We start from the raw sequence: 11897 nt of genomic DNA on the forward strand, positions 1-11897 counted from the left end.
AGGCGGTAATGAGACTTGGATTTCTCTCAGCTGGTCCCCCCATCCGAGCCCGGATTGAACTTGGCTATCGAGTCTAGAAGAGGAAATGCCTCTTGGTAATTATTATACCACGTGGGCCAGAACTTGAAGTTTTCCGCTAAACCAATTGCATTAAGATATATCCAATCTCGGCGTGCGGCGACAACCAAACGGCGAGTTGTAGTTCCAATGGTAGATTTTCCATAGTAGACGTAGACTTAGCCTAGAAAAACAGCCAACTGGGGTTCCGGAGGTCCTTGAAGCACCCATTTCACTTCGATTCTCCTACCATGATAGTCGATACAATGAGCCAGTGGATATATGAGAGTGCATGAGGGAGGATAGTTGCTGATAGAGGGAGAAACCAGGCAGCAAAATTCACTCTACCCAGAGACCAGAGTCGGTATAACGAACACGCCAACATCACGCCAAGTTGATCACCATATCCTGAATCACCAAGAACCTACCTTGACCTCTTTCTATGCCTTCTGTCAAACCGTGATGTGGATTCCGAGTCAGCACTCCCTCCCGACGACAGCCATGGATACGTTTTCTCACATCTAAACCCTTCAGTAGATCTTGTATGATCGAGGTAGCACACTGAGTGAGCTGCTGCAGTGGACCTGCGTTGGAAATCCCGATATCGGGCTCTGATGAGTAGAACTGTTGGCAGAGGAAGGCAATACCCTTCCAGATCAGTGCCAGAGACAAGTCGACCATCCTATCTGCCATGCAACGGCCAATGGAGACAAAGAATTTATGTAAATATTCATTAAACACGGTGCCCACATCAACTTCAAAGACGCTGACGGACGAAGCCCTCTTGCCTTGACAGCTCGCCACGACCATTCCGCCTTGATCCAGATGCTGGTCGCACATGGCGCAAGCAAACTTTCATATGATCGACCCCATGAACGTCCAAGCACTAATGCCGCATCTCAAGGACATCATGTCATCGCCGATTATCTACTCTAGGAGCTGGTCAAATATTCCCCAGTGAAGTTGAATCACACCATTCAAGTAAACATGCAGTGGATGCTTCTATATGCGGCGAACGAAGGAAATGAAAAGCGCGTACGTTCCTTACTGTCGAAGGGGGTTGATGTCAACTTCGAACCAAAGGGGACTGAGAGCTGTACGCCGCTGTGTGGCGCTCTATCCTCCGCACCCTGGCCATTGAGAATTGTCAAGCTGTTACTAGATCGACGCGAGGATCCAAATATCGCCGTGCCTTGGAACCAGAGCCGATCAGCTGGCTGTGAAACTGCCACCAAACACACCATTGAGCCTAGCTATGCTCCGGGAGGCGAGCCTACACCTAACCAAAGTCTTGCTGAGGTATGGGGCAGACGCCAGAGAATCTAGTAAGGCATTGTTTGACGCTATCGATCTCGACAAAGCTGCAGCGTTCCGGCTGCTTGTGGGTCATCATGCCGATATTCATGTGCGTCTAGTGAGCAGGTTCCTGGCGCAATGTGCTCTTCAAGGTAATCACGAGAGTATCGGGGAACATTTTCTTAATCTAGATATCACAGTTCCAGCACGGCCGCTGGCTTTATTCGTTGGATGTTCTACGTTGGATGTTTTCTTGGTCCTAGTCAAATGTTGCTTGAAGCGTGGAGAGCCCACGCCCAATTTCTTTTTTTGTTGGTGAGGGGGGGGTGGGATAGGACCGTGGGCTTGAACTGGAATGTCACATATACGCATGGCAACATGGATGAGAAACGCCAGATGTTGCGAATACCCTCAAGTTTTCGGATGTGAGTATTACTGTGGATGAGATGTATTAGAAGCCATCATTCCAATGAGCTAGGGCCCTTTCATTGGATGCAGAATATGATTTGAGAGTAAGCAAAGACCCTACCAAGGTATCTCTACTGGATCAAGCCCGGATAGTAGTGGATATCAAAGACTGAGTACAAAAGAAACAAGGTTCTACAACATCAGTGAGAAGAAATGAGGTCTACAGCTGAAGGAATTCTTTTAGTCTGGACAAATTATCAGGTTGCCCAGGTCTTACCATAAAAGAAACGATATCCGAGGGTGTCCAAGAATGTCCTGGGCACTATTGCCTTTCCCATTGTTACTTCAGATGTATTACAGCTCATAGAATGGGCCTTGTGAGTTCTTTGAGCCCAAAACCTCAATTTAATCGCAAAGGAATGACATCTGTGGATCCGAGAAGGACTAAAAAACGTGACATGTCCATGCATATTCGTCCATCGACATTCCCTCTTCCCACGCCATATAGCTCAGGCGCCTTCTCAAGATATCAAAATATCAGCGCTTAAATCTGGATGGTCAGGCAGTTCAGAAGGCCCTTAGATTCCTCGTCAGCAGTCTGATGCCCAATGATGCGGTTTCGACTTACAATGCCATTGCTCTCGCAGCAGGCGGCCTGGTTGTTGCAAGTTCCGACGAGAGCTGTACTGTCATTAGCCAAGGGAACGCATCCGCACGCAGTTCTGGCTTACGCAGGCAAAGGGCTGGCAGGATATTAATGTTGAGAAGTCCATTGAGCAAACCAGTGCAGCACTTGTTGGCCTGTTCGGTGGTGCACTGAGAGGGAGTTCCTCCGCCGGGAGCGGCGCTGGCGACAGCGGCGGCGGCGAAGACAGCGAGGACGGACTTGAACTGCATTTTGAGGAAGTTATTGGACTTGAGGAGTCTTTGAAAGCGATGAGATGCTTGATCGGCGAGAGCTAGGCAGGCAGGAGAGATTGTTCTGGATGATGAGGACTGATGGATTGCAGAGAGCGAGAAGGGCGTCTTTATAGTTTTTTTCTGTCTCCGTAGCACTTTCTCTAACTGTTTCCAAAGGTCTCTCTGTATACCTTGTTGGGCGTCGTATGATCATCAGACCGAAATGAAGGATATCGCCGTCCTGCAAGTCGGGCTTCATCTTTCGGCACCCACATCGAATCACTGGAGTGAGGCTATCTCCATCCTCGTCGCAAAATCACTATGCAGGGGCCCCTGTACCACTAGCAACAAATAGAAACAGTCTAATCTGTTGCTTGCAGAGTTGTCAGGTTGCTGCCATGGCCTAGAACGCTTGTATGCACCCCGTATCTGCTGGGCTGTGGATGCTGGCCCTGATTGAAATGCAGAAAGACTGACCAGCGCCTCTTGCAATTCGTCGAATGTAAGGACCTGTTTGGTTCTCTGACCTCGAGGAAGCTGCAGGGCATCGTCATTGTCTCATACTACTCGCGTCTCATCTCGGGGCCGCTGAAGAAGCCGATCATACTCTCTGAATCACAGAGCACAGCGAACGATCACCGAAAATCTCCGTCTACCTCGTGCTATGGTAGCCTTAACGACACTTCTGATGGAATATTAGCAGTCGTCGAGCGTTCAACTGTTGAGTTTTGATAGACCTGTTGGCTGCCACCGATCAACGCCACCTGGGAGTAAAAATGCAGGGATGTGATTGATGAGCACACCCCTGTCTCCTCGTCGGCTAGACTTGCACCCACCTAACGCTGAAGATGAGTCTTCTAACCGAGATATTGTAAACCTGATTGATGACTTACACCCATCTCGGTGGCGCACCACAACCTGCACTGACAGGGACCATTTCCGGCTGCGAATGCTTCGCCCAGACATGGTTTTCGATCCTTGTGGAGTATGTGTTGCCTGACTAGGCAACACAGCGGAAGTTCCCTATCAGCTGTTGACTAGTCTGCATGCTACTGACTCGCTATTCAGATTGACTCCGGGGTCTGGATAGGGTCTATTGACGGGTACACTTGGTTGTGGTGGAGGTATGCTGTGGCTGCAGTTGCTGACTTGAAGCCACCTCGTATTAAGCGCCAGGTGGAGGCATGAACAAAGTACATCAATCATGGGCTACTGCGTGAAGGATGGATGACACCAAGCTGTGTATCGTGTGCAAGCCTCTTGAGAGGAGTCTCCTTTGTGGAAGTTGCTTGAATGTTGTTCTCTGTAATGATAATGATGCTACTAACACGGGGCCCTAGACCACTCGGATAGTCGCAAATATTGCAATAGCAACTTTTTGTGCCCTGCCTGGTGCTAAGGGAGGATAAATTCCCATATTCATGGTCCTCATTGGAGTAGGAACCGAGTACAGTGCAGACAGACGTGCTGAATTCGGATACGAGGTAGCCACTCGACCTGAAGGAATCTCCTACACCTAGAATAAGTGCTAGGAAGTGGCATGGCTACATACACAATCATGAGCCACAGTTAGTATGAAGAAGGTGGAGAAGATAGAATAGGTTAGGTTAAATGTGTGAAATACACAAGATCTTTACGCTGCTACATTTCGGCAGCCTTTCCCTGCCTTGATATATGCTTTGTATTGCGATACCATGGAGTAGATTTGAGACTGGCACTACTGATTAAAGAGACATTAGATTGAAATGTCATAGACCGCTCATGTAGTCAGACGGTGTTCCCCAGTCATAGAGCCTCTCATCGTCCCAGAATGCATAACTCCATTTCCAACGCTGGGCTCGCGCCCCGTAATCAAACATATCGAAGAAGACCTCCGGGTAGTCACGGTGATCGTCCAACCACTTCCACGACCAGGCAAGATTTGGTTGCTCGCGCGGTGGCAGCGACCTAAGAATCTCCTTGAGTGCATCCATGTCAGTGCCCACGTTGAATCTGTCTGCCGGATACAGTAGGGGCAATGCACTTTCGAAGGGATGATCCTGGCTCCACCGGGGCCAGAATTCAGTAAATGGAGAGGCAGTCCCATCCGCATTTCCAATGACCAGATTTCGGCGGGTCGTGAAATTCTGTTCACGCAGTATTTTAACCAGGAATGCCGGTCCCATGGACACGAAACAGTCCCTGTTGTCCATTTCGCATAGTCTTAGATCATCTGTATCCAACACCATTCGAGTCGCTGGAGGTCTGTCAGCAGCTGGAAGCTCGCAGACAAACATGACTCCGCTGTTCGCGAGGTTCTCTGATACCTCTGAGTATGGCTCCACCCATCTCTCATAGCAGTGCTCCCACAGACAACCGAACTCCTCGACTTCCCATGGTGCCATAGTACCGAAGAAAAGGCGCCATGCCTCTTCATCACTGAAGTTTCCATTGCCCCCATGCCATTCATTTCTCCCAGTCCTCCCATTTGGAGGTTCAGCGCCTAGTGGCGTTTCGATAGCACCAAATATGTTACCATAGGTTTGTAGGCGGTAGAATGCCCGGAAAAGGCGTTTCTTTTCCGTGCGGGACAGTTCAAGTGGTAAGATGTCGTTCTTCCATCTCTCCCGATCCACCCATGCTGGACATGAGACGGTACGGGTGAAGTCGTCAAGAAGAAAGACAGCCATGTCATGGAGACGCATCAGTTCCATTATCTCATCGACAGTCGCTGGCCGGTCAGGCAGAAATTTCAGCGACGGAGAGTTCAACCGGCGAATCTCTTCGCTTCGGCGCCGACCATCAAGAAGCGCAATGATCTTGTCGTGATTGGATATCTGATACGCATATAGTCCTCTGGAGCGCACCGCAGCGATTGCTTCAGCAATGTCCACAAGCCCATCATAGTAATTGTGTAACACCGCATGAAGAACTTCGCCACGGACAAGCAGGTACGCCCGATGATAGCTAGGGGATGCAGACACTAGCGATTTCAAAGACTTTACATCACAACTGTTGAGCAGTATGTCGATCTGCAGTTCAATGGGCAGGCCTTCTAGTGTTGGCTTAGCCTACGACACAGTCAGATCATGGACTTCTGCATTTTTCTGGCACTCGTACCATTGTGCTTCATCAAGTTATAATGCTCCACATAGTTCCCACGTGTAGTTGGTCTGGGGGTTGCTAATGCAGCGGATGGTGAGAAGGGGAAGATACACGAGCATCACCAGGTTGGGTATCTTATGTAATATAGCCAGCAGACGCTGCCGTATTTAGCGCTGCGACCGCTTAACCGCCAACAAGAGGGGAAGTCAAGTCAACATCAACATAGTGATGTTGTCGTGTATAATATACATCACAATCCAACTCCTCATCTACAGTCTGAATTTATTTTGATAATGATGGTATGAATTCACTATTACGACAAATGGTATCTCAACAGTCTATGACAAACAAAATGAACGAACCAACAGAGAAAGAAGACGAGGAGGCTAATTATGAAGAGAAGTGGGGAGCATTGAGGAAGAGACCCATGAGAATACCACCCAGGGTACCGGCAATAGGGATGGTCATGATCCAAGCCAGCACCAACAATCCCACCCGCTGGAAGTTGACAGCCTTGAAGGTGCCATTGCACAGACCGACACCGACCGTGGCACCGGTGATGCACATCGAGGTCGAGACGGGCAGCGAGTACTGCGAGAAGACGAGGACGGTGATGGCGGCGCCCATTTCCATGGAGCAGCCGCGGCTGGGGGAGTGGTAGGTGATCTTGTTACCCATGACTAGTGCCAGTTAGTACTGATAAGACTCTTGGTGCAGGGGTATGGTGGGAACTGACCCTTCATGATGTTGTAGCCGTATGTGATCAGACCAATGGAGATACAGCCGGACAGGACCGCCAGCTGCCACACAGGCACCGGCGCCTTGGATGCCGCCGCGTTGCCGGTCTTCCAGGCCGAGTAGATGACCGCCCAGGGGCCGACCGAGTTACCGATGTCGTTGGCGCCGTGGGCGAAGGACGCCGTGCAAGCGGTCAGGACCTGGATGAAGGAGTAGGTGTGCTCGACCTCGTTGGGGTACTTCTTAGCGTGGGCGTACACGCGCTCCATACGGTCACCCTCGGGGGTACCGTGGATCCCGGACTGGGCGGCATGGATGTCGTAGTGCATGCCGTACAGAAGTCCGGCGACGATGGTGGCGGGGATGCGTTTGGCGAGGATGCGGATGTTGTGCAGCTCGTAGATCTGACCGGCGCCCATGGGGTTGTCGCGGAGGGTGCGCATGGCCCAGCCCAGAGGTCCCCGCTTCGTGAGCAGTCGGGCGTTGAGGCGCTTGTCCGATTGGGCCATGAGTTCCTTGTAGCTGAGCTGCTGAGCCTCGTCGGCGACACGGCCCTTCTCGAGGTTGGCGGAGAGGGCGGGCGAGCTGATCGGTTCAATGTCCGGGCTCGGGCCCTTGCCGTCGATCTCAGCCAGGGTGTTTTCGGTTAGGGCTGGGGAAGGTTGCTCGTCGTGGTCCTCCTGGACGACGGCATAGTCGGGGACGATGGCGCGCTCAGCACCGACGGGGTCCGGACGCTGGTAGAGCATGGGTCCGAAGATGAACATCCACCACTTGACACCTTGATCGCGCTTGAGAACGCGAGCACGCACAAAGGGGACAAAGAAGATGGCAGCGAACAGGGCCACACCGCCACCGGTACCCATGGTCACCGCAGCAATGTACCAGGCAGGCTTCTTGCTCAGACCGAGACTGGGCGAGCCCTTGTAGACGATCGACAGGGTACAGACGGTGGCGGCGATGAGGAAGAAGAAAGGAGAGCTGTAGACGGCCCAGGGGAGAGGGTTCCGGCGCATGTGCACAACCACCTTGATGAGCATGAAGATAATGGCACCAAAGGCGGCGGAGATGGCCGGAGCCATACCCAGACCCGCGAAGATGGCTCCCAGACCCTTTCCGTCGTTCCATCCCCACTGCACCTTGGACGCGCCGACGGTTGCAACACCGACACCGGCCACAGCGGAGATGAGCGAGTAGGTGGACGAGACGTGGGCTGAATGCTTGGTACACCACATCACCCAGGACGAGGCCGCGGCAAGGGCGCAAGTGAAAGCGAGCATTTGTACACCGGCATCGCCGCGGAAGGCCGAGTTGGGGATGATGCCGTTCTTGATGGTATCGGCCGTCCGAGCACCGACGGTGATGGCACCCAACATTTCGAAGAAGGTACCGAAGATCATGGCTTGCCGGTAGCTGACGGAGCGGGAGGAGACACTAGTAGCCCAGGCGTTGGCCACATCGTCTTGCAAGATGTGTAAGTTGATCGGCAACACACGAGAAGCAGGGGGGGGGGAAAGACGATGACTTACTTGCACCGTTGTTGAAGGCATCCAGCATGGCAAACAGCGTGCCAATGGCAAAGATGTAGTCATATTGGTGGAGCACCATCTTGACTGATTGTGTTTGGTGTATGTGATGAGGAGTAAGGAGGATGAGCCCTTGGATGCTACGACGGAAAAGCTGAGAGCAAGCAATCTTTTATACACATCTGACACTCCTGTCGGGCAACTCACCAAGACCCCAGCTCCTGCCACCTGCACGATCGGACGAGCTCAACGTGGCAAAGGACATTTGCCCAGTTCGTATACAATTGACAACACGTTCCCCCAGGCCTCTGTATGATTCGCACTGTGGGCTTGTTGGCAGCGTCCCTGCCCCCACGGGCCAAGAGACCTTTCGCGATTCCCCGATACACCCATGGTTAGCAGATTAATCACGCAACGACATCAACCAGACTGCGCCAGCCAAGCGCACCGGACTCGTCTTCTGCGCTCTTCGCCAGCTTGTCTTAGGGTGAAGCAAAACCCCCAGACCTTGCGATGGTCTTGGCATGGCGCTCGCAACCAGCGGAGGGAGGGACCATCTCGACTGCGGGCGATTGTGGTTGGCTGCGCCGGAGACTTGGCAGTTCTTGGCGGCCATTTCCCCAGCAGCCAATCAGACGCAGGCAAATCCACACGTGTAGCAACAGTCGGCATCCGCTGGCAGGATTAAAGAACATCAGCAACTCCCGCATTTCTGACCGCACTCGCAGGGCAGAGTGATTCCAGCACCACGCTGACCACACGTGCGCAATTGCCCCCTCAGCCGGTTTCACTCGACCTCCTGCCAAACCGGGTCCAGACCATGCACGACACGCGAAGTGACCGATCCTCTCTTGCCAGGCAACCAGGGGAGGGTGTGAAATGAGATGCTTCGCTGGATACCTCCCGGAGGGCCCAGCAGATGTCTTCAAGTTAACTCGCTTGGAGTTTGACTTGTTTCTCCCTCCGCGAGGGCACCCACAGCTGTAGAAGAGTATCATCAGCAGACTCTGTACGGGGCGACCGCTGCTGAGAACCCCTCGATCCTAACTGGCTACTCGCCAATCGCTATTTCCTACGGCTTTGCTGGACCGCGAGCTAGATCGTTTCTGTAACCTATTGACGAATGGACCAGGACCCGTGCCACATGATGCTAGACTCGAATCAAACTCTTCGAAACCTCGGATCGGACAATGCCAGGAGTCGGTCATGTTGACCACCACTGGTCGGTTCCAACTCTAAGTACACCGTAGATGTGACTGTCACAGCCGTCATGCGATTGGCCGGATGATCGTGAGAATTCATCTGGAAGAACCCCTTTCTACAAGGATTGTTTCCTGGAGAACTCGTCTTGCATACGATCGGGTTCTCCTGGGGTGCTTGGACTAATTCCAGCTGACTGGGATGGACCCGTGCAAAGTGGCAATCAATAATGATTCCTTCGTGAACCCCAAAAGACTTGACCATTCTCACTGTACATGTACATTTTTCATTATGGTTGTTGATGACTTCATATCCATAGCCAGATGGGATGAAAATCGGAATAAGTCCATTAGGGCAAGGGCCGAAAGCAAGGCATAATACTCTATTCCTCTACTGAGTATGATCGGTGCTGACCATTATCCGACACATCATTTGCCTCGACAAGGAGGTTCAACTTGTTTCACACGGTCCTCGCCACTCTAATAACTACCAACAGCCAGGCTGTTATGAACCACCAACTTCTACCATAGGCCTTAACGATGGCACCTCTCTAGTTTTCATATCTAGATAAATACCGGCTACATGATAATAGTTTCTTCTTATCATTACAGATAAAGATCAAGAATAGATATCCGCACTATGTTGGTAAATAGTCTAGAGTGATGTTGAGATATATATCTTCGCCGCAACAATGGGATGATGTGCAGCACAACCACCTACACAAGATTATTCGAGAGGATAGATTTACCCACAAGTCAGATAACGCTATGTACTCAGACAATCTATCAATAGCACTTTTGAGATTACTTCTCAAGGAGGATCGATTTAGGGTGCTGACCTGGTAGATTGCCAGATTGCAAACCATGGTAGCAGCGTCAGACCCGTTCTATAACCCCTAATCATACTAGCAGTATTCCTACTCCTACGCAATAGATGTCTATGTATCTTGATAGAGCCTCTCTTATGTGTGGAGCATTATAGAATCTATCAACCATGAATTAGCGGCCGCTGGCGATGGTCCTTGATGAAAATGTGGTAGCACTTGTAACTGTGTAGCTCATAGGAAAAAACCGGAATTCAAGAGTGACTTTATCTTTCACAGAATACAAGTACAAGCAGTTCATGATTCCTGCACCAATTCCCCTCCATTGTATGGTGGACGATTTGATGGAGAAAGTTGCCTGGAAGCTGATGCTATTCCTGACATCCTAGGTACTCATAAGTCTCTCTCATACTACGGACAGCAGACTCCACCGTGCTCAATCTCTGACTGGACAATCAGACTTAAGATATATTTAGTCTGTCAGCAAGATGCATTTAGCGCCTTGGCATTTTCAAATCCAAAGATCAGCATCCATACTCCTACACAGTACCTACTGTGTACTCCGTACAGGCAGCGTTCGAAGTGAGCCCCCCAAGTCCAATTCTTATTCATCTCACTACAAATGCTATAAATATCGAAAAATGAGCTTCTCCCCCCGTTGCTGTCGCCAGTGATTTGTCGACTGCAGTAAGTCTGGACACCCTCGGACCACCCACGGCCATTTCTTCAAGAATTTCTCCGTCACCTCCCAATTCTTCGGGTCCGACGGCTCCCCCCACACCAGTAGACTACACCCATCCATCCCCGAGTCCCAGAACCCCATGATATCACAACACAGCTGATCGTCGTCGAAATTGTCCTCCCCTGTCGTGAGTAGGTTATCTCGGATCTGCGGGTGGGGGAAAAAATCCAGCCATGGGTGATGGGGCACCGTCCGCTGGAGCTGGGTCGGGCGCAGACTCGGCGGAAGCTTGAGTTCCTCGACGTATCCCGCGGGCATGGTGGGGAACGGGGAGAGGGCGTCCTCGTACATCCAGCTGTCCGTGTGCGACATGCCCAGGACGGACATGATGCTGGCGAAGGCGCGGAAAACATTCACTTTACTAAGCGTGATCAGGTGGTCTGCGGCGGGCGAGCCGAGCACGTAGCTTTGGTATGCGGACTTGCTAAAGCGATCGAGCAACATGCGCACTTGCGCGGAATGGAGACATCGGCCCCGAGGTCGAGGGGCCACGGCATTGTAGTCGCCCGAGGCGGAGGATGAGGCCGGGGTAGAGTTGTTGGAACTGGAGTGCGCTGTAGAGGCTCGTTGCTGGGCTTGCTTCCTTTTTCCTGGATGGGGATTAGCTTCTCATGGAAGAAGTTTGTGGGCGTGGTGGAACCCACGATATGCTCTTTGGTTTAGTCGGTTCTGCCTCCTCCGTCGTTCAACAGGGTCCGTCAACCCGGACCAATTATCTTCGGGTGGGGTATCGTCCGAGGAGGAGGGATTCCGGTGGGCAGACATGGATTGGGAGGGGATGAGCTGCATGATTGATGACCCAGGGAAAAGCGCAGTGGGAGGAGGACGTGCTGACCACGGAGGGTCTGACAGGGAGTTGCTGATGCTCTTAAGCCTTTTTGGCGGGCGGCGTTTGATCGGGGATCCCGGAGTTAAGCATGCTTCTCCGTTGTTGCCTGAGGCTTGGCGTCCGATTCGGTGCACGTGGTCGATCTGCTTGATCCCGCCAGGAAGAGAGCGTTTTTTCCACGATGGTGAGTCTTCTTTACACCGTTGATACGGCTTGTTGACCGGGTCTATATATTCAAAGATGATACCACTGGGATTGAACATTCGTGATTACACTATACATTAAAGTTGCCAT

General features: G+C 51.7%; 4 protein-coding genes across 4 annotated transcripts, besides 1 other annotated feature; all 4 read right to left on the reverse strand.

The window, feature by feature from the left end:
- Positions 1-2305: 2305 nt before the first annotated feature.
- ACLA_007980 (uncharacterized protein) lies at positions 2306-2658 on the reverse strand (the record flags this gene model as incomplete). The annotated part of the gene is made up of 2 exons (XM_001273463.1): positions 2306-2442; positions 2493-2658. The coding sequence occupies 2 exons, from the start codon at positions 2656-2658 to the stop codon at positions 2306-2308; spliced, it is 303 nt and encodes a 100-aa protein (XP_001273464.1).
- Positions 2595-2645: a microsatellite.
- Positions 2659-4409: 1751 nt separating the features above from the next.
- On the reverse strand, positions 4410-5773 carry ACLA_007990 (uncharacterized protein; the record flags this gene model as incomplete). The annotated part of the gene is made up of 2 exons (XM_001273464.1): positions 4410-5695; positions 5761-5773. 2 exons carry the CDS (start codon positions 5771-5773, stop codon positions 4410-4412), a joined length of 1299 nt encoding a protein of 432 aa, XP_001273465.1.
- A 362-nt stretch (positions 5774-6135) lies between these two features.
- On the reverse strand, positions 6136-8091 carry ACLA_008000 (putative sodium/phosphate symporter; the record flags this gene model as incomplete). The annotated part of the gene is made up of 3 exons (XM_001273465.1): positions 6136-6425; positions 6482-7945; positions 8013-8091. 3 exons carry the CDS (start codon positions 8089-8091, stop codon positions 6136-6138), a joined length of 1833 nt encoding a protein of 610 aa, XP_001273466.1.
- A 2566-nt stretch (positions 8092-10657) lies between these two features.
- On the reverse strand, positions 10658-11866 carry ACLA_008010 (DUF3425 domain-containing protein; the record flags this gene model as incomplete). Its single annotated transcript, XM_001273466.1, has 2 exons — positions 10658-11318; positions 11484-11866. The coding sequence occupies 2 exons, from the start codon at positions 11864-11866 to the stop codon at positions 10658-10660; spliced, it is 1044 nt and encodes a 347-aa protein (XP_001273467.1).
- Positions 11867-11897: the final 31 nt, after the last annotated feature.

Source organism: Aspergillus clavatus, genomic scaffold (genome assembly GCF_000002715.2).
Source record: "Aspergillus clavatus NRRL 1 1099423829797 genomic scaffold, whole genome shotgun sequence".
NCBI classification, from domain to species: Eukaryota; Fungi; Ascomycota; class Eurotiomycetes; order Eurotiales; family Aspergillaceae; genus Aspergillus; species Aspergillus clavatus.